The sequence below is a fragment of the Fukomys damarensis genome, unplaced genomic scaffold (genome assembly GCF_012274545.1).
Source record: "Fukomys damarensis isolate Sample0158 unplaced genomic scaffold, DMR_v1.0_HiC HiC_scaffold_17, whole genome shotgun sequence".
Classification (NCBI taxonomy): Eukaryota; Metazoa; Chordata; class Mammalia; order Rodentia; family Bathyergidae; genus Fukomys; species Fukomys damarensis.
This window is the reverse complement of record NW_022900929.1, coordinates 42,197,704-42,220,196: the sequence shown is the minus strand read 5'-3', so window position 1 is coordinate 42,220,196 and position 22,493 is coordinate 42,197,704. Positions and strand designations below refer to the sequence as shown.

At 41.9% G+C, this 22,493-nt stretch overlaps 1 protein-coding gene across 1 annotated transcript in view; it reads right to left on the bottom strand.

The window, feature by feature from the left end:
- The window catches only part of Ryr3 (ryanodine receptor 3), a 376,321-nt gene that overhangs the window by 155,341 nt on the left and 198,487 nt on the right, over positions 1-22,493 (bottom strand). Inside the window, exons 36-41 of the mRNA XM_033765294.1 lie at positions 20,643-20,729; positions 20,019-20,245; positions 17,931-18,726; positions 15,889-16,089; positions 9,473-9,575; positions 8,542-8,679 (exon numbers count right to left, since the gene is read on the bottom strand). Of these exons, the coding sequence (XP_033621185.1) occupies positions 8,542-8,679; positions 9,473-9,575; positions 15,889-16,089; positions 17,931-18,726; positions 20,019-20,245; positions 20,643-20,729 (1,552 nt within the window). The remainder of the gene's footprint in view (positions 1-8,541; positions 8,680-9,472; positions 9,576-15,888; positions 16,090-17,930; positions 18,727-20,018; positions 20,246-20,642; positions 20,730-22,493) is intronic.

Genomic DNA, 22,493 nt, shown 5'->3' with positions numbered 1-22,493 from the left:
TGCTTGTTTCCTTCTATACTGGCTTCCCTAGCTGAGGAATAAGGCAAAAGTTTAAACAGCTTGTAGGAGTGTCCTACTTCTTGTTATATTGACAGTAAACAACCTTTACTAAGAGCTCTCAGGTGTAAGACTCCGTGTCTTTTTTTTTTTAAAACCTGATTTATCATTTGGTCCTCCCAATGGATGTCCCAGTGTTGTGGTTTAGATCTCAATATCCTCCAAAATTCTCACGTGTGCCGAAGGCGGCTGGGTCATGGGGTGCCATACTTATCGGTGGATTCATCCTCTGATAAGTTCAGTAGCTGATCTCGCTGCTAGGAGGAGGAGCCTGGCTGGAGGGGGTCACTGGGGTGTCACCTGCAAGGGTGTATTCTTATTCCTGGCTCAACCCTTCTCTCTTTGCCTCTCGGTCACCATAATATAAGTACTTTTCCTTTGCCCTCTGCCATGCTGGACCCAGCTGACCAGGGACTGAAATTGTGATCCAAAATAAACCTCTCTTTCTTGGAGTTGTGGGTGTCAGGTGTTGCGTGAGAGATGGAAAAGTGGCTAAGACACCCAAGGACTGAATTCCCTAACAGTGGTGGTCCTTAACTTCATCTACCACATTATTATTTTACAAAAATTACCATAATCCTAACTTCATTTTTTATTTAAGCAAAGAAACACTTCAATTTAGTGAAAAAAAGTAAGTTCTTGTATGTAAGTGTCCTGCTGAGGCAGTGAGGTGAATGAAAGCAGCACTGGAAAAAGCACAGGGGTTACAGGGTATCCTGAGTGTCCATGGACCCTTGAAACTGGCCTGGTCATACTGACCTGGTTTTCAGGCCAAACCAGTAATTTGCATAACAATAATGAGGTAGTTATGAGCACAGAGCTTTGAAGTTAGGCTTCCTGTATTGATTGGTTATTTATTTATTTGGTACCAGGGATTGAACTCTGGTCCTTGCACTTGTGAGGCAGGCAGCGGCACCTCTGAGCTAAACCCCAGCCCTTCTGGTTTTAAATTCTTGCTCTGCCATTTATCTTTGAGACTGAGTCCATGACATCCTCTCTGGCCTCAGTTTTCTTATCTATAAAATAGGTATCACTTAAATATTAGTTAATGAAAATTTTGACTATTTTTGGCTATTGGGATGTTTGTTGACTGCCTATATTTCTGGCACTGTATTAGCCAATTGAAATCTGCTTTAGCAAAATAATCTGTGTGCATATAAGTTGTGTGGCAGTTAGGTATTTCTGTTAAATGTGTTTCATGATTTCCCTCCCCGGCCTGGGCTGGAGCCTCTCTCAAAGGGTGGAGATGAATTAGTATGCAGAGCTGCACTCCAGGACTGTTTTCCTAGCGTGGGGAAGCTCCCCCACTGTCCGGGGCCACCAGCAAAACTGCACTTCAGGTCTCACAGCAGAATGCAGCCAGTCTCGCTCTACAGTTCCCTCAGGTCTCATCCATCATAAGCAGATAATTAGCTTGTTGTTTCCAAAATCAGTCAACTAGCCTCACAATCACTGTCTTAAGACATCCAGGCAGGATGATGGAAAAAGAGACAGAGAGACAGAGGATGCTCACTGACGGGCAAGGAGAAAGATACATAAAGAGAAGAGGAGCAGAGAGGAAACCAGAGAGGACTCAGGGACCTGAAGCCTTTGTCTTACCCTGCTGGAGAGTAATCAAATGGCTTTTAGCTGGGTTTCTACATCTGTTCTTTATGGAGAACAAACTGATGACGAGGAAGCCATGAACCATGCATCTTCTATATCTGTGCCTCTTTCTCTGCCCTGTACCTCACAGCCCTCTGCCCCAGCTTCTTTGTGATCTGAATATGCAGCATGGTCCAAATTTTGGCTAATTTCTTTCCTGACCCAAGAACTCATCCAGATTATTCCACTTCTCTTTGGCTTAGTTGCTAATATGTAAAACCAGAACCTGGAGGTCACTATCTTTGGTTGCTTGTGGTGAGGATAAAGTCAGAAGAGGTGATGGAGAACACCTCGCAGAGTATCTGACCTGAAGGAGGCGCTCCACGAACCTAAGTGTCTCACTCCTGAGATTCAAACTCTCTTCTTCAACTCTAAAGAACAGGCTGCCAAAAGAGTGGGCCTAAACAGACTTTAAAACACCTGCTATGCATCTCTTACTGCAAGAGACCTGACTGGGAGCCAGTACAGAATTACTATTCCAGCTTTGTCTCTATGAGATGGGCAAGTTGCTTGATGTCTTGGATTCTCTATTTCTCCACCTGCAGGCTAGAGCTAATGATACCTGTTTTGTCTGCCATGCAATTATCAAGGAAAATGAAACTGTGCATGAAGAATCTTGTGACCTCTACAGATCTAAACAAAAAATAAGACTTCGTCCCCTACCTACGTCTCCATAGTCTGTTAATGAAAATGCTCATGTCTTAGGAACCCATGAAGGCTCTCTTTAATGCCTGCATCTTCCTCACATGTCTAACTGACTGGTAAAATATGCCACCCCTGCCTTTATGAGTGTCTGACATCTTGATTTCACTTCTGGTTGCCACCATGTCTGTTAATTTACTATTACGGTTGTGACAAATTATCACAGATGCACTGGCCTACACCACCATCAGTTTACCAAGTTTTAGTTCTGTAAATCAGAATCTGACCCATATCTGGGCTCCAGTCAAGGTGTTGCAGGGTACATTCCTTTCTGAAGGCTTTTGGGGAGAATTTGCTCCTTGCTTTCCTACCTTCTGTATGCTGTGCACATTCCTGGGCTCACAGTCCCTTCTGCCAGTAAATGTGCACCACACGCTTCTCTCTTGTACTTCTCTTCCTATCTCCAGTCACCTTCTTTCACCTTTAAGGGTCCATGTGATTACTCTGGGTCCCTTCCATTAATCTAAGAAATTTCAACATTACAAGGCCAGCTAATTAGCAACTTTAATTCTATCTGTAACCTATGTTTTTCCTTGCCATGTTATCTAGGATATTCAAAGGTTCTGGGAATCAAGATGTGGACATGTTTGCGGGCCACACACCCTTATTCAGGTCCTCAGTATCTTTTAGCCAGAGTGCTGCCGATCTCCTAACAAAGCTCCTTAAGGACTAAGTTCTTAAAATACTATTTTGCTAAAACAGAGTTCACTGACACCTAACACAGTATCTAACCCAGTAGGTAACCAACAAATATTTTAACAGGCAAAGATAGCTAAACTTAAGTGCTTGATGTAGGCCAGGTACACTTTTAAAAACTTCACATGTACTTATTAACTTAATACTTATATCAACTAATGAGATAAGCAATTATGCTGTCCATTTTATATGTGAGGAAACTAAGGTACAAAGAAGTTATCATGTGCCTAATCCTAAAGATATGTGGCAGAACAAGAATTTAAAACCAGAAAGCCTCACTGCAAAGCACTCTGCTCATAACCACCTTCCTGTTGCTGTGCGCGTTAATGATGCTTTTCTCAGGAACCTTTCACAGTCGTTGCATATAAGGGACTGAGTGCTGATAAGTAAATGATATGCACAGGAACTGGACTCAGGTGGAAAAGTGTTTGAATTTTTATGCCACCACAGGTTTGATTTTAGAAAGCTACTTGATCTGTCTTTACTTCAGTTTCTTTAATTGTAAAATAAAAATACAATTGTCTACTGCATATTGCTTTTGGGACAGTTAAATAAGGTACTATTTACAGAAGTCCTTTAGACAGAACACAGGACAAAGTGGTACTACGTAAGTATTAACCCTGCCTGCATTTGCAAGGCCAAATGTTACAACATACATGGGTATAACAAGTAGGAAATATAACCCAAGAAAGTCTACCTTGTGTATCTTACAAAATGCCCTGTGGTAAACACCTTACACTTCCATTCTATCCCTCTTAGAATTCAGCCAATCTCAATTTGTTGCCACTCTTGGATTAAAATATGAACTTTTCTGCTCTGTGGTGTTCATCCAGCAGCTTTTGTCAACAAAAATGACTTCCTTTGTTTTTCTTTTTAATCTATGCATTTACACTTTGTTTTTTTGGAGATAAGGTCTTGCTGTGTTACTCAGGATGGACTCAAACTTGGGATCTTTCTTCCTCAGCTCCCCAAGAAGCTGGGTTTACTGGTGTGAGTCACCAAGCCCAGCTTCCATCCACGATTTTTATCTATACTTTCCCAATCTCTCCTTTGTCCACCTATTGAATACTGTGTGTACTATTATTATAGTACATTCAATATCATCATTATACTGAGTTGCCTGTCTATGCCCAATTCCTCCTTTTCCTGTAGAGTCCCCATTTCTTTATCTGTATAAGCCTCAAGTAACTAAGAGATTTATGCCAATGAGTTGAATGTAGAAAGAAGACATAGTCCCTGAACTAAAACTCAGTCGAGTAAACATTAAAACTTGGCATGAGGAGAAAAGTCATATATCCCTATTAGAAATTACATGATACGCTTGAGCAAGAGGAAGGAAAATAAGTTTGAAAGAAATGTGTCATGAAGGAGGTCTCTGTGGCTGTGTCATAGGGTTGGGTTTTGTGCAAAGAATTTAGAGAAGTGCATGAGAAATATTTCCTGACTACAGATCTACTCACAATCAAGTTATCTTACTTTGTCTGTAATTGCACTGGAGGCTCAGGACTCAATTTAGTTGTAAACAATACATATTGTCTCCTCCTCAGAGTAAACAATGCTACAGCAATTGGCTGGGGAATTTTGGCGTAAGGCTCTTAGGCCATTCAGGGACAGATAAACAGCTAGACAGGTAGCAGCTTTGAGGCTTGATGGGTTCAAGGTCACCCCTGGTTTGGGCCTTCATTGGTAAAATGAGAGGGAAAACAGGAGCTACTCAAGGTTAAGAATATTAACTTGGCTCTGTGGAAACAGTATATAGTTTGAAGATATTCACTTCCTTCGGACTCAAACCTGCTTACCGCAATCCAATTTTTAACCAGTGCTACCTAAACCTAGGTCATCATAAGGCCTCTGGGCGCAGCAGCTAGATACCAGTCAGGAGGTTCCTTTTCCTTTTCTCTCAAGCTATCTGAGAGAATCATCCCTTTGAGACATTTCCTTATAGAGAGCAACTCTCCTGGGGAAATGGTTCAGTTTACCAAGAATTTAGCTGTAAAATTTGATAGGCGATTTGCATTTTGTTACTTTTTGAATTTAGGAGAAATAGCTGGTTGATCTCTTCTGGAAGAATAACTCAGTTGCTGCATATATATCTATACATCTATATTTATCTATCTATATTTTTTTTGGTACCAGGGCTCGAACTGGGTCCTTGCACTTGCGAGGCAGGCAGCAGAACCACTGAGATAAATCCCCGGCCCCTTGATGCATACTTATATTTAAGGAAACCCTGTTTAAACGGCAGTGTGCATGCAAGAAGCCCTGGACTGGTGGACTCAACAGGCAAAGTATTTCCCAGGAAATTTGTTAGACTGATATATAAAAAGGTGACTTAGTATGGTGGGCTGCTCCTATAAGATTTTTACTTCTTCATGGTCATATGATCTTTTGATAATATCATAAAAGCTTTCATTGGTAACAGGACACCTCCCTTCAACAATGAGCCGCCTAGCAGAATTCTGATGAGTCTTAGAGCATTGTTACACCTTATTTCTTGGAAAAATTGACGTTTCCCCTTTGCAGATCATCTATCAGCTGCTCATAGAGGAGGAATCACAGGTTGGGACTACTACTACCTTCACTGAAAACTGAGTCACAATCTTGGGCTTGGATAACTTTTAAATGTAATAGCTCTGAGTTCTGGTCCAAGTCTTCATAAGCAACGAATCACTGTAGTGATTTATCTCACAGATGTAATAAGCAAGGTAAATGGATAGAGATTTTAAAAACCATTCTGGGAGTATTTGTGTTCTGTGACATAGATGTTCTTATGGTCTCTGGCAAGCTTGACGGCACAGAGGAAGAAAGGAAAGAGTCAGAGAATCCCAACACAAGCCACGGCTTTACTTGCTTTTAGTTACCTTGACTTCGTGACTATCAGTTACCAGAGAATTTTTCCAGAATGAGGTAAGGATGAAAAGAACAAGTCAATGAGCAAGCATCCCTTGATTCTTCTCAGTCCTATTTCCCCTCACCACATAGTGAAGAAATAAAGACAATTAACATCTGTTAATTAACGGATACACGTGGAGGTAGTTGGTAAATTGTCAATGCATTATGGAATGTTCTATCATTATAGAACATAATTTTAGGTGCACTAAAGTGAACACATATATCTAAATATCACATTATTTCTCTTGTGTGAGGAACCCAAAAGGTAAATATGGACCAAAATGGAGGCTAGATATTGGGAAGTAGGAAGAAAATGTTCAAATGGAAAGAACAAGGGAGGGGGAGAAGGAAGTGAAGGAAGGGAATAGGAAAAAAATTACAATGAACGGAAGGAAAACAACAGAAACAAAATTCTATAAATGGGGAGGGGAAGAAGGATCGAAGGAAAGGGAGGGGAATGGGAATGAAAACAAGATATATGTACAGGTACGAATTCCTTGTGATGATTGTGATCATTATGTTTGTCAAAAATGTACCCATAAAATTAGTCTTTAAAAAAGAATGTTACATCATTATCTATATTTTCATTATTTTATCAAATGCAAGGATAAATCAGATAAGCAGTAACAGATAAATGTTCCAGTAATTTACAGAACATTTCGACCCTTTATTGCAACTGGCTATATACTTGAAAACCTTATCTCCATCTAATCAAATTAAAAACATTTTGGGGGGATGAGCATTATGCTGTTCTTAGTAATTTATCTTAAAATGTCAGCCTAAGCAAGGGGATTTGTGTCTGTAACATTCAGCAGGGAACCCATATCCTGACAGCCAGACATGCTTGACCACCTTGACCATTTCCACTATTTTTGGGATCCCAGGACAGATCACTCAGGACATAGGCCTGAGCCTCCTAAATTCTTTTTAAAAAGTTTTCATTAGTCCCTGTTTACAGTACATAATTATTACATTCACCAGAGCCTTCCATAAACTTCATTTGTGGTGGGGAGATGGCAGGGGGTGAAGACACACAGTGCCCTCTGGGTGACCTCTCAGATGTGCATGTGCTACCCAAACAGATGGAACGTGGTCTGTTAGCCTGAGGTTCAGGTGTAGGGCTGAAGACTGCAATCCTTGGTGTCAAATAGCATTTGAGAGCCTGAGAGTTCGCGGGGAAGGTGGGTGAGTGATTGTGTCTCAATGACTCCATTTGCCAAGCACCAAATGGTCACCTCGTGGCACCTCAGGCTCGACACCTTCTTTTTTAGAAAGTCAGAAAGGAGCATTGCTTTAAAAACAGACTCTCAGATAATTCAGGAGTGATATGGGTCAGCCTAGTTATTTTCAGTTCTGCTTTGGCAGTAATCACAAAGGGAGTCTGAACTTAGTTTCCCATGGCTTTAGAATCCTGTTGGTATGTCCTCAGCAAAGACCCACCCTTCCCAAGGTGACTGTGATGGGCAAAGAGTGGCCAGTGCCAAGTTCTCCATCTACTCGTCCAGAGGGTTCAACACTCTGCTGATAAATGGAAGGGGTTTGTTTCCTTCAGAGAGATTCTGACAAAGATGAGAGGTCAGTATAAAGGGCAATAAGATGTATGAACTCCAAAGTAGTGTTTTCAGACAAACCGATCATATCTTGACAGTCTATTGCTCTAGTCTCTGATTTGAGAGTCTATTCCAAAATGGATGGCAACAGGGAACAAGATAAAAGGCAACTATATTAAACCTGGGAAACTCCTTCCTCTGTAGACAAATGATAAGTCTGCTGAATTTATAGCAAGGAGCAGATTGATTATACATAATATTCAGACAATCTTCCTCTTGAAATGTTAAAGGCTTAGAGTCAGTCTACTGCCTATAGGACAAATTACAATCTTGTTTCAACGTGGGTCAAATGGTAGGAGTTGTCTGTGGTACAAAGATTAGAACAATGAATTTAGACAAAACTGGGCATTTTTGAAAAATAGCAAGTGAAAGTCTTCTAGGATGCTCCAATATTAATACCATAGACAGAAAAGCTACTTTCTATTTCCTTTACAAACTCTCTTTCAGTATTACTTTCTCTCTTTATCAGGGCAACTCTCCATGCCAAGGAATCACAAATAGAAGTGACAGAAAATGACAATGGTTAAAAGAGGAAGGCCTGTGGAAACGTGAAAGAACAGATTATGTACCTGACATCTGTCTGAAATTGCTGGCCAGCCTAGAAAACATGGTGAGGCCATGCTTCAATAACAAAACAAAACAAAACACCTGGAAACAAAATCCAAAATCTGTTTTCAGGCATTTCTTATGAACAGACAGAAATCCACACCGAGCAATTGATTCTGTAGGTTTCAGAAGTGCTGAGTTACTTCCTTCAGAGGAAAGGTGGAGCCCCCAAAACATAACCACAATCACCATCAACAGTAACATAATACCTAGATATTTCTTTGGAAGTTAGATGGTCCATGTATTGCTCACAACATTAATTAGAGTCAATTACCTCAGTTTTTTAGGAGAGCCCAGAGTTAGGAGGACTGTGATTGAATAGCAGGTCACTTACCAGGGCAGCTGTCCTCTTCCTCCGCGGGTTGTTCCTTCTCTGGCTTGGGCAGGGCTTTGATTCTGTGCACCAAGGCACGCAGCTTTCCTGTCCAAGTGGCGTCCTCTTCCTCTTCCTCCTGCTCCTCCAACGGAACCCCTAGCAAGCCAGCGACAGAGCAAAAATCCATACAGTACACAAAACTCCCAAGGGTTAGGAAAAATGTAAAAACTCTGTTCCCCATCTTTCTGGAAACCTCTAAAAAGCCCTCCTATGAATATTTACTTACATTATGCCTTTCAGAAGTTTTGTTTTTTAAGACAATTTCCTGTGTATCAGAACATGAAGTAATTGTAATCCTCAAACTTTGCTTTTTCTAACTTATACTCAAAAAGGTTCTAAGGTATCTAGAAGAGTTTAACTTCATGTTATTTTAAAGGAAAAGCTCAGCTACTTCCCATATATTACTTAATTCACTATATATATATGTATATACATATATACACACACACACATATATAAAAATATATATGTGTATATATAAGTAAAATCAGCAGATATATATACATCAATGTGGGGACTGCTGGCTTAGAATCTTTAAGGACATAAGTTACTCTTTCCTCTTCATATACTTTGTAAGAGCTAACACCTGGGAACAGAGAGTCCCCACCACGTCACCTTAAGTAGACTGGGTGAGGTGTATATAAGCATCAGTTCATTTCCGTCTTTCTGAAGGGACTTGTTTCCTCTGTCTCCACGTGGCTCTTTTACGCAGAAGGAATCTCAGTCCTACATTCTGCCAGCCTTGCTTCTGTATCTTCCCTGACTCTTCAGGTTTGGGTAGAGCCACTCCTTCACTAATGGGTGTTGGAATGCCACTTCCCAAACTCTCCCTTGGCTACCTAAGGAAGGAATCTGGACAGACTGGCTCAAGCTTGTGTCAGCCACTCACCACAGTGAATGAGAAGGTCCTCATGGAAGTCATACAGCTCCTCCCGGATCTCCTCTGGGCAGGGGCAGTTCTCTCCCATTTGAAAGTTGAGAAGCATGTTGATCTTTGAGGGCGAAAGAAGAATGGCTCGTTGGTTCTCAACGGTGTCAAGGGAACGCAGGTCCTGTCTTAGACCCGTGCCTAACATTCTTGGCAAAATTTTATTTAACTAGCTTTTGTGAGGTAACGTGGTCTTTACTTAAAACAGCTTTCACATTTTTTCTTGATTATAAAGATAGGTTATTCATGACACAAAATTTGGAGAATATCAAAGAAGAAAATTTGCTGTGATCCCAGCAGCCAAAGATAACCACTGTTAATATTTTTGTTAGTATCTTTCAGACTTTCTGTATATCCACATAGATTGGGGTAACACACTTGCTATACTTTTTTAGAAAACTACATTTTCTATTTATTTTACCTTGATCATTTTAACATGATTTTTAATAGGTACATTGCATTTTATCCTAAGCATAATATATTTACATATATTTACTTATAGTATATTACATATAATTCATAATATACATGTATACTTACACTGATATATTTATAAAATTAATTCTGTTATATTTTATTTACAGTTTTTGTTCTTTTAACTAAATTTGCTTTGAACTCACTTTCCTGTAATTTTTGATCAAATAACTGATCATTTTCTTAGGATGAAGTTCTAGAAGCAAAACTACTAGAGCAACAGGTTTCTACATCTTAGTGGCTTTCAATATGGGTTGCCAAATTACTCTCCAGAAAGCTCACAAAAATTTGCCGTACTACCAAATTTACACAAGAGTATGTATTATGCCATTTCCATTATGAGAGTGAATACAATTTCAAACATTTTCCTACTTAGTGAAAATAGTTCCAATTTAATGAAAAATATCATGGCCCTCTTGCTTCAATCTGCATTTAATTGGTAAAGACGAACTCTGTTTTTCCATACATAAAGGCCAATTCTATAAATTTTCTATTTAAATTTTTCTTCCATTTGATTGGGTAATTGTCTTTTAAAAAGTAATTGATGAGTGCTTTGCATACTTCCAGATTCTGAACGTTTTGCAATATATACTGTAAATCTATTTCCTAGTTTTTAGTGAGCCTTTAATTGTGCTCGCAAGATTTTGTTTTTGCTTTTGACATGCAGATTTACGTTCTGCATCCAATCTGTCATGCTTTTCCTTTACAATTTTGTCTCAAAGATTCTGAACTGTTTTTGTGTCTCTGAGAGCATGTTAAAATCCATGGGTTGCCTCTTAGGTTAATATTCTAATAAAATAATACATTCAAGAATCCAAAGAAAAACAATACTGAAATCCCCTTGTCAAAATCATAAAAAACAAATCTGTGATATTAACTTGAAGTAATACTTTTTAAAATTTTAGTACATTTGTAGTAATGATCACATTCCTCATGGGCAAGCAGTATTGGTGCATAACATATCTTTGTTCTTTTTTATCCTATTTCCCTCCCTTCCCTTCTCTTATCTCTTAGCTCCCTTTCCATTTGCAAAGGATCCATCTTCCTACTTCCTACTATCCTTTAGTTTGCTCTTTATTTATATTGAAGTTTCTTATATAAGAGGAACCATGGGACATTTAAGCTTGTGGGTCTGATTTCTTTTATTTGACATTATGGCAGGGTAGTATTCCACTGTGTATAAATATTATTTTCCTCTATTCATTTGTTAATGGACATATAGGCCACTTCCAAGATTTAGCTATTATGACTTGTGCTGCTATAAAAACTGGTACGCATGTTTCTGTAATATGATGTTTTTAACTCTTTTGAGAAGATACTACCTAGAAGGGGAATAACTTGGTTGAATGAAATTTCTATTTTTCAATTTTTGAGGAATCTCCATACTGATTTCCACAGTGGTTGTACTATTTCACACTCCAATTTAGAAGGGCTCTTTTCCCCTTCGTCCTCACCACTAGTTGTTATTACTTGATTTCTTGATGGTGGCCATTCTTTCTGGCATATGATGGAGTCTCAGTGCTGTTTTAATATGCATTTCTCTGATGCTTGTGGTGTTCAGCATTTTTTCAAGTATTCATTGGGCATTTGTACTTCTTCTGATGAATGTCTGTTCATTTCACTTGCCCATTTTTTGATTGGCCTTTTGTGGGGGGTCTAATTTTTCTGAGTTCTTTATATATATTCTATATATCAGTCCTCTGCATGAAGAATGGCTGACAAAGTCTTTTTTCTCATTCTGTAGGTTGTTTGTTCATTCTGTTAGTTGTTTTCTTTGCTGGGAAGAAGCTTTTTTATTTTTTGGTACTGGGGATCGAACTTAGATCCTTGCGCTTGCAAGGCAGGTGGTGGAGCCCCTAAGCTAAATCCCCAGCCCTGGGCAGAAGCTTTTAAATTTGAGTTGATCCCATTTGTTATTCTTGATATTATTTCTTATGCAATTGGGATTAGTAATCCTTCTTTATTAACTCAGATAAAGAGAGCTAGTGGCTGCTGTAATTTTTTTTTGTGTGTGTGTGGTACTGGGCATTGAACCTAAGCCTTCACACTGAGCTATGTTCTCCAGCCCTTTTTGTTATTATTATTTTTTATTTTGAGATAGGATTGGCGAGTCAGTGTATTGCCGAGTCTTGGCTTCAATTTGGGACACTACTGCCTCAGCATCCCAAAGTGCTGGGACTGTGGGCGTGTGCCATCACGCCAGTCAATCATCTTGAAGCAGTGATGAGGGTAAGTGATACTTCTAAATATTATAACCACTGTAATGTGACATAAAAAGACGTGCAATTCCTGCTAGTGACAAAGGTAGGTCCTTGTGTCAGTGCTATCAGAGATTAGTGAAAATTAAGCTTCTATTTATTTCTCACCTAGCTTTCCAGACATAGATCTCTTCCCACCATGCCAACAACTGTAGGTGCTGAGCTCCTGGAGGAACTCCAGAAATTAAGCAGAGGCTTTCTTGTCCTTTTTGCTTTTTCAGCCATGATAATCCCACACCAGGCAAAGAGGTATTTTCTCCATCAATCTGCTATCTCTTAATAAACTTTGAATTTTATTTAACATTATTAGGAAGAATCTTGTTCAAAGCTTCTACTACTGTCATTTTTTTGGAAGTGGGTAGAGGTTTTGTAATAAATTAATATCCCTTGAATAGGCTGGAAAATCATTTTTATGCTTTTCCCAGGATGTTAAATTATGGTAATCAAGTCAATAACATGGAAGTTGTTTTTTAAGTAAATGTAAGATATTCAGATCTGGCTTCAAAGTCACAGAACTAATTTCTTTTCTAACAGATCTTTCCTTAGGTGGAACATTCTGGAAGCAGCAGCCCCCTGCCTGCGGGGTGTGAAGATGGAGGAGGGAGATGGACTGAGGAGAATTTTCTGCTGTAGCGCCTGTCTTTAATGAAGCCCTGTGGAAGTGAAAAGCTAGCTGACTAAGCTTAGCCAACAACTGTGGGACCAATCTTAGTTTTATCTTCCCTTACACTTAGATACACCTCTCAAGGGTTTTTTCCATCACTCTGAATACTCTGGATATTGGAATCAAAACCTTTGTTTTCTCTTCAAAGAGTATGGAAGAATATCACCAAGTACAAATGGCCAGTAAGTATCTGAAAAAAAAATGTTCAGCATCCTTAGCCATTAAAGAAATGCAAATTAAAAACTACACTGAGATTCTACCTTATTCCAGTAAAAATTACTATCATGAAGGACTCAAAAAACAACAAATACTGGCAAGGTTTTAGGGAAAAAGGAACCGTTCTACACTGTTGGTGGGAATGTAAACGCATATGACCATTACATAAATCAGTGCGAAGATACTTCAAAAAGTGAAAAATAGAAATTCCATTTGACCCAGCTATTTTGCTTCTAGGTATCTTCCTCAAACAGTTGAAGACATCATGTTACAGCGATACATGCATACTTGTGTTCGTAGCAGCAAAACACACAACTGCTAAATCAAGGAAGAGGCCTCTATGTTCATCAGTAGATGAAAGGATGAAGAAACACAATGGAGCACTACCCAGCCATGAAGGATAAAATTGAGTCGTATATAGGAACAGATGGATCTTGAGACCATAATACAAGTGAAATAAATGAGACCCAAAAGGTTAAATATCTCTAATAGGAGAGATTCCAAATCTAAATAATTAAAGGAACAAAAGAAAAGAGATGGTAGGAAATAGGGAGATAGACTCCACGGCGATGGGAAAGGGATCTGGGGAAGAAGGGTGAGGGAAGAGTCCAAGGAAGAGGGAGTAAAATGAGTAAGAAATGGTACGTATATGTACCAATTCCCAAAGGAATGTGATTATGTAAAACAAACACATACTACTACTAAAAGTGTTTTCATACAAATTTATGTTGAAAAAAACTCTTAATTTCCATGCATACTATTTTTTAAGCGATTCTGCATTGCTGACCTCTGAAACCGGTCTAAATCTTTCATATCTGTCAACAACTTTAAATACTCTCTCACGCTGAGAACTGTTTTGGATTGGTCTGCTCTAGAGGCAAATCCTCTGGGAGGGGTGGCAGATGAGGCAGCTGAGGTTCTTAGCAGTTCTATTTTATTCTTAGTGCAGCAACATCAGCATTACCAGAAAACTCGCTAAAAATGCAAATTCCTGAGCCTCACTCTAGACCGTTGAATTAGAGACCCTTGTTTTATTAAGCTCCCCAAATCATTCTATTCAAGAATCACTTGTCTAATGCACTAGGGAAGAACATGAGTTACAGCCTTGCAAAATGATGCACCATCAGGGGACTGCTTAGGAGCCTAGGGGAGGAGGTGATGGGGCCTGGAGAGGGTAGAGAGCTGTTCTGGAAGCAGAAAAGGGAAAGGAACAGTGGGAGCCCGCATTGTCCTGCCAGCAGCTAGGCCCATCGGAACAGGATTGGATGGATAACCTGGTGCTGGCTGGGATAGTGAGGGGCCAGAAAAATGTGTGGACTCCACTCGTTGGCCACTGACCAAAGGTCCCAGAGCAAGGCATGAGGCAGGTGAAAATACCTTGAACATTAAAACTGATGGTAGTCCAGGGAGTACCTATAGAAGGCTTATTCTACAACAGGCATCATGTAAAGCTGTCTAAATAAATTACCTCATGGGTCCTCACTGGAACCCTGGAGGGAGGTACAAACGTTACTTACATATTGACCTGAAAAGAGAGACACTGAGGGCACGTGTCCAAGACCACACAGGGAACAAAGTGGGAGCTCTGCAGTCTGAAGTCAACTCTGGGACTGTAATCATTATGGCTCTCCCCTTCCCATTATTCCTAAACATATGAGAGCACCAGCATTTGGGAACACTCATGCCCACTACCAGCCTAAGAGCATCTGGTCACATCTGTAAAGTCTGCAGGAGTCATTTCTGGGAAGCGACAGGGGAAACACAACGATCCATTCCAGTGAATCCAAAGGATCTTCTCATTTTGCACAGGAGAGGGCAGTGAGCTTTTTCTTTCTCTTTAGCAAGGCCAGTATCATTCAAGTGAGTCTTCTACAAGCCAAGGTTCACTTTTAAGCCAATGTAAATATCTATGTTCTATAAAATAGGTTGGGGAAGTAACTGGATGAAGCTGTGGTTGTGCCATTCACATAAAATAGTGGTAATTACACCAACAAAAATTTATGAACAGAACACTTATTAACTATGTATAATAGCCAAAAATCTGGTTTCAGAGACAGAAAATGAATTCTTCATTGACAGATCTGTCTTCTCTTTTGCACACGTCAGGAGCAGCGTCCAACTGGCCTGCAGGTTATAAGAGCCCTGCTGAGAAGTGGGATGCATGGAAACTATTATTCTTAAAGTGTCCCTCCCTCATTTAGAATTTTCTTACCAGTGTTTTGACTATTCTCACAGAAGCCTGTGTGTCTGGGTAAGGCTAGCTACAGGCGGAGTGCTGCCAAGAATTAATACTACACAGCGCAAAGCACGACTCATTTGTTGCGTCCTCCAGGCTACATGGGCTGGGATGGCTTTGTTAGAGAGCCAAGGCCACTGGGTGAGGGGGTCTAGGCATGCGCGAGGAAGACTGTGCAGGGACTCTGGAAGGGATGGCAAGAATTCTTCTAAGTGTGGATTCCTGCTGAGGTGACAGGTAAATCCCAACAGTGGTCTGGTTTTTCAACTCACTAATAAAGGTGTAGGTAGGTCAGGGTGAGGGGAGAGAGAAAGCCTTGTCTTACATGTAGTTTAGCAAAGGTTCTTTTCCTACCCAAGATAATTGGCACATACTTCTCAATCATCATCTACACAGGCAAGGGCTGTCTCCTTATGCCAAGGTGGGTTTTCTAATCTTCTTAGCTCTTGCTGTTGCCCCAGACACCATAAAGATAACATGGGCCCCACTCTGTGGGTTTCAGGTTCTCCGTCCAGGAAGGGGCTCTCACCTGTTCCTGTGGGGGTGAGCGGAACTCCCTCGTCTTCCGGGCAGTCAGGGCTGCGGACATATTCAGGGCCTGCATGAGCTCATTGTAGCGGAACTTCTGATTTGTCTGCAGCTTGGAGACATAAAGGTCACCAAATGCCACAATGGCCTCTACTCGGTGTTGCAGCTCACAGTCACAGAGATAGCTGAGGAGCTCACACATCTGCAAAAAAAGTGCATATGTATACATGCTAATTAGCAACACTTCATGCTTACTGGTGAAGCCTTCAGCACCCCCGTTTTACAGATTAGGGTACTGAGACTAACACAACTGAAGCAATCTGTCTGGTGTCACACAGTAAGCAACCACAAAATTATTACTTGAATCCAAGTGAACCTGAATTCAGAGACCAGCTATTCACCCTTAGGCCAGGGAAGTAAGAGGAAAAAGCTTCCTAGAGGCAGCTTACATCTGCTTATGGAGAAAAAGAATGGCATTTCTAAGAAAATGTTCCCAGAAAGCTCAGCACGACAGCCTTCCTTTCTGATGCCTTCCAGTCCCGAGGAAGGAGAATTGAGATGTTTCTTGTCCTCCCTATCCCTCACTGTTGTCACTGATCTGCACTGTTTGTGATTAGCTCTTTGGTATTATTACTGTAAAAAGTGCTTTAAGCTTTTTAAGCTGCTATTTTATAAAGGTACTAAAACTGGGTGTCAAATAACTGTAAGAAGTTGAGGGAAATAAAAAATTGAGGAGCATTTGCACTCAGATTGTTTTCCAGTTATAGCCCGTCATGGCCCACTTCACGACAGGAGCACACGTTGAGAAATCCATCATGAGGTGCGTTCCCCGGGCGAACTCTGCAGTGTACTCACACGACTCAGTGGTTGTGACATCACTAGACGATGACATCTCATGGGACCACCATCGTACAGGATCCACTTCTACTGAAATGTCATCATGGAGCACATGAGTGTGCCTCTAAATTGAACTTTAAAAAGTCTGAACTGGTGATTACAGATACTGTTTCCTAGTTGTCATCTATGCAAAAAAGAACATGTGGCAGCCAGGGGACTCACATGAAACAGTTTGGCCCTACATTGGAATGGTACATTTATATGTTTCAATAAAATGCCTAAGGTATGTATGTATTCAGTTTATTTCTCTTCTATATGCAAAGTCTTAATTAAATGACTACCTACAAATTCTAGCACATTAAAGATTTTACTGTAGTTTACCTTCTTATACTTATGATAAAACTTATTTCATAATCTATTTTATGAAATATTTAATATCTTATTATATCATCCACATTTTACAGATAATAAAGCTAAGGGTCTGGCTGGTTATTGATGGGTCAGTTCACAGAGCTAGTAAGCAGCCAGAGAGCAGGGTCTGACTCCCAGGAATGGCTGACACAGCTTCCCTGTCCTGGGATAGACTGTTCTACTCTGTTCATCTTTCTCTTTTCCCTGAACCCCTTTAAAAAACTGTCCTCGGCCTATCACTGCAGTTAGTCAACCTCTGGAAAACTGTTTTCAGCAGTGTCAAAAGTTCACACATCATGCTGGGGCAGCTCCATAGCTGTCCTCCGTAGCTCGAGTGAAAGTTACGTGGATGCTGGGCTAGCAGGTTGTCAGTGGATGTGTGAACAAGGACCCAGGGAGAGCAGATGGGGGTCATTCTATAAGCCAATTCCTTGGGTCACTCTACAGTCAGAGACTCCTCCCTCTCTCTAGATACATAGCCCACAAGTAGTTACTTGATCTCCAAAGACTAAGAGATAGGGGTAAACTCAACAGCGGTACTAGAGAACATTTCAAAAGCATGTACCTTTTTGAAAAGGGTTATTTTTCTCACTTTGGCTAGGGGAGGCTGAGGGAAACGTTTCATGTTAGAAATGAGCATCAGCTGAGAGCTCTCCTCCTACACATCTCAGCTGTACTCTTTAGGCAGCAGGTTGGAGCCAGTGCCCATAGTCCCTCCTTACTACCACGGTAGGCTCTCTCTCTCCTCTCCCTCCTGCCCTTTCCCAAGGTATGAGCTTTTCTGCTGGGAGTTACCTGCAGCTTGACAGACTCAGGTAGTCGGGTCTGCAACAAGCCTTTGATTGGAGCCTCCTTGCTGGCCTTTTCCCCAGCCTCCACCGCCTTTTCCTCCACTTGGGTCATTTCCTCCTTTTCTGCTCCCTCCTCTGTCTCCCCACCGTGCTCCCCAAACACAGAGGGATCGATCAGGAGCAGGATCTGGCGGACATCATCATCGTCAAAAACGCCCATGACCAGCAGGGTTCCGATGAGCTTCAGCACAGGCACAAACTGGAGCTCCACGGACCCACCCACGGGGTCGCGGATGTGGGCCCCGCTACAGTACACTGCCTCTGTCAGCATGCTCAGTGCTTTTGTCTTGAGAATCTCCAAGGGGATCTCGGGGCTCTGCTTCTGGTGCTCCTCACTGGTCACGACGAAGCAAGGAGTAGAGAACCTGAAGCCTGGCTTGAGACACGTTCTGAGACCCACGCCCGGCAGTCCGTGCCTCTTGGACTCATCTGGGTATAAGTGGATATTCCTGGTGGTGCTGGTGATGGGAATTATGTACTCATTCTTCATCATCAGCTTCCGCTCCTTAGCATTGGCCAGGTGGATGCTAATGAGCAGGTCATAGAAACCAGAGCGCAGGAGACCAGGGAGGTACTTGTTGTCAATGGTGTAGAACAGCTGTGAGAGATCCACGTGGCTGCACAGGGCGTAGGCAACCCGGCTGTTTCCCAGGGCACACACAGCGCTGTACAGCCTCAGTGTGTGGTAGTGGAACCGCATGAGGTCTTCCTGCTCACAGAGCTCCAGGATGTCCACACACCTGAGGGGGCACAAACAATCAAACACTGCACCAGAGAAGAAGGCAGCAGGATTCAGCCTAGCCTTGCTCTCTGAGTACCCAGGGATTTCAACCAATCTTACAAAACCAGGAAGGGTAGAAGGCTACAGGAGCCTCTGGGACACCTTCTCTAATGGGTTACCACTCCTCTCTTGACTCCAGTCCACATCCTAGTTCCTGATAATCTACCACATCTAACCACAAGGCTGTCAAAAGCCTACAAAACTTAAAATCCACTGGTTTACTAAAGATGAAAGTTCTCTCAATTGCAGAAAACTCCAACTCCCCCAAACAGAATAACATTCGAGTATAAGAGTGGGTGACTTGGTCTTCTAATTTGTAGATCCAGGTGGATCCTCCATTTCCAGATGTAAAAGCTGCTCAGAAGATGTAGCTGAGGCTTCTGTCAATCTGCCATTGACATCACCTGCGTCATCTCCACTGTCACTGGAGAAAAACCTACTGTACTCCCCCCACCAGGCAGTTTAACGATTCTATGCCCAAACACAGTATTTCTCATCAGTTTTTAAAAGCTATTTTACAAAAAGTGTCACTCCACTACTTCTACTTTAAAATGTAACAAGCAATGCTAAATATCTAGAACTAGACTTTTTATATAATAGGAACGTGTCTACTACGCATACAGCACTGAAATAAAATCGCACATGTAGCAATGGTGAGAATCTGAGGTGTCTTCTATGTATGACCACTTTGGCCTTGAATCATTCCCTCCTCACTTCTCCTCTGCCCTCACCCCAGTGGAAAAGTACAGGTATATGTAATGCTCAGAGATGGCCAAACCAAAATTCATTCACAGGGGACAAGCTTTTCTATGAATTTCAACTCAAAGTGTACCCAACGTGCAAACTTCATTACTTTGTCATTCGCTGTCCACCTCTTTACCATCTAGGGAGTAGATGCTGTAAAGTCAGGTCTTATTTGCCCATTTTATGTACTATCTACAGAACAAAACAAAACCCACAAAACAAACAGAAAAATAGTGTCCAAGTTCAAACAGACTAACACACCAGTTGAGATCAGCTAGCAAATCCAGCTCACGCATTCCTTCTCGACTTAGAGGCCTATTTGCCTGTATGTATTGCTTGCTTGTTTGTCCGGGTCCCAGGCTCAGCCTCTGTTATCTGCTTCGACTTTCATTTTGCTTTGCTTCTCATCCTGGGCCTGAGGATGCTCCTAGCTCCATTCTGGGATGGCCTGGCCCTGCCTCACCTGCCTCCCTGGCCTTCCCCTTCCTCTGCGGTCCTGTGCAGTACCTGTTCTCCTCTGGGATGTGGAGCGCCATCATTTGCAGGGGCTCCAGGCACTGCACCACCCAGCCATGGCGTTCGCTCACCCGCTCTGTCTCCACCTTCAGGAAGCTGTTGGGCATGCGGCTCCAGAGCACCGGCTGGATGGTTTGGACGTCTAGCCGAGGAGGACATTGGGGGACTGGGTTCTTCTCTTCACTCTTAAATATGGCCGCAGACAAGGGCATTGCATTCTGGGACAAGGTGGAAAGGCATTGGAGAAGAAAATGGACACGCCAAACACACAAATCCAGGTGGCTTGGATCATGCGCCTGACCCATGATAGTCAATATGATTATTATAAATTAAAGGGAGATGTATGTGTCCAGGGGACCTCTAAGGGGCTGGCTAGCATTATTAGGGCCTTGAAAAATGGGTTTTATGAGAATTAATTTTTTCAGCACCTATCGGAGGTGCGGGGAGGAGAAAGGAGAGTGGGTGATCTGTTAACTGAATCTCCCAGGAACTTGTAGGGACCAGGGGAGAGGGCAGGAAAATGATGAGAAGCGAGAGACTTCCCCTGTCTTCTGAGTTCTGAAATTTTCTCTCAAGTGCTGCCTTCTCTTGTTAGCTGAGGGGACAGATAAATACCTTCAGCTTCCCAAGTTCAAACTGAAACAGAGAAGTACTTGTAGGCTGCAGGAAGACAGCTGGAAACACTTTGGTGTTGGGTTCCACCTGGTAAGCAAAACAAATTGAGACATTTTCCCAGAACAATAAAATCACAGCGTGTTAAGTGTTTTAGTCAATACCCTCATTTTACTCTCAGCTGTAAGAGTACAGCTAGCTGGCTGCTCAGGATACCTCAGAGAGGTACTGTCTCATTGGAGACTGCCACTGCTCCCCACTTTAAACGCTCTCTACGTTGGGGTAAACAGTCTCACAACTTCAGCTTCCTTTCTCAGGATCTGCAGCCTGCAGCAGGGGGACAGGTGAGGAGCTACTGTCACTAAAGTCAAGGTCTGTTGCTGGCTGCTTAACAACATGATGGGCTTGTTGTTTTGAGTGGAGACACCTGGCACCTGGCAGCACCATCAGTTACCAGGACCACCTGGAGGTGATGATGACTCACGTTTTTCTGAAGGCCCATGGACTCCAGGATGACAAGGCCAGGGGCCACTCAAGAGCAGGGTTCCTGACCTCAGTTCTACTGACATTTTGGGTCAGGTGACTTTTTGTAGGGAGAGCTGACTCATCATTGCCCTCTCCGCAGTACAGGTCTGTAGCATGCTCTACCCACCACAGCTGTGACAACTAGTGAGGTCTCCTGACACTGCCAAATGCCTCATGGAGGAAGCAGCATTCCCAGTTGAGGACTGCTGCTCTACAGGCAAAGACCATGAGGTGTTTCACTATAACAATGTTAAAAATAATGCTATCTCCAGAGTCCTTTTCTCCTTTAACCCTCTGGGTTCCTCTGTGCTTTTCTTCACCCTTTCCTCATTCTTTACAATTTCAGCTTTCATGTTAAAGGGGGCTTGAGTGTGTTCCAGCCTCATCTAAGATGAGGCATGTGGATTTACTTATGGCATCAGGGGCTCAGTTTTGCTGTAGGAGATGACTCCCAGCAGATCCAATTCTATAGTGTTCTTAATAGTTTGTGGAAGACCATGAAGACACGAATTCTACTCTCATACTGAGACATTATTTCTATACTTGAAGCTCTTTTCTTTTAAGCAAATATAGACACTGGGAAATTCCTGCCTTTCTCCCTGCCTACAAATGGCAGATATATCGGACAAATGCTACCAATGACTTACTTCATTGTAAGAACCTATTATTTTTCTAGCAGATAAAATGTGGCAAATGTGATAAAATATGATGTGAGGATCATCACTTCCTAGATTATGTTATGTTGTATATGAGCCTGTTTCAGCAAAATGGAGGAGATTCTTCAGCTGGCTGTAGAGAAATAGGCTGTCATGTTGTAAGGGGGCCCATGAGAGGGTCACATACCAAGGAATTCCAGAGGGACTGAGTGGACCCCACTCTGAGAAATGGGACCCCAGTTCTACAATTTAGGGACCTGGATGCTGCAAACAGCCACATAAATTGGAAGAGGACTCTTAGTTTTATGTATGTATGTATGTATGTATTTATTTATTTGGTACGGGGATCGAACTCAGGTCCTTGTGCTTGTAAGGCAGGCCCCAGAACCACTGAGCTAAATCCCTAGCCCAGGAATCTGAGTTTTAGAAAAGACTGCAGCCTGACTGACAAGCCCAATTGCCAGACACCTTGATTTTGCCTATATGAGAACCTGAGGGCCCTAGCAAGTCTGCAGACTGTGAAATAATAAACACAGGTTGTTTTAAGCTGCTGATTTTATGGCAACTCGTTAGACAGCAATGAAAATGTGGATACAGGTGGTTTCACAGTCAGGTCAGTTAGCCTGACAACAAGTATTAGCCAGCACTCACTAGGGGCCAGAAGCTGCTTCAT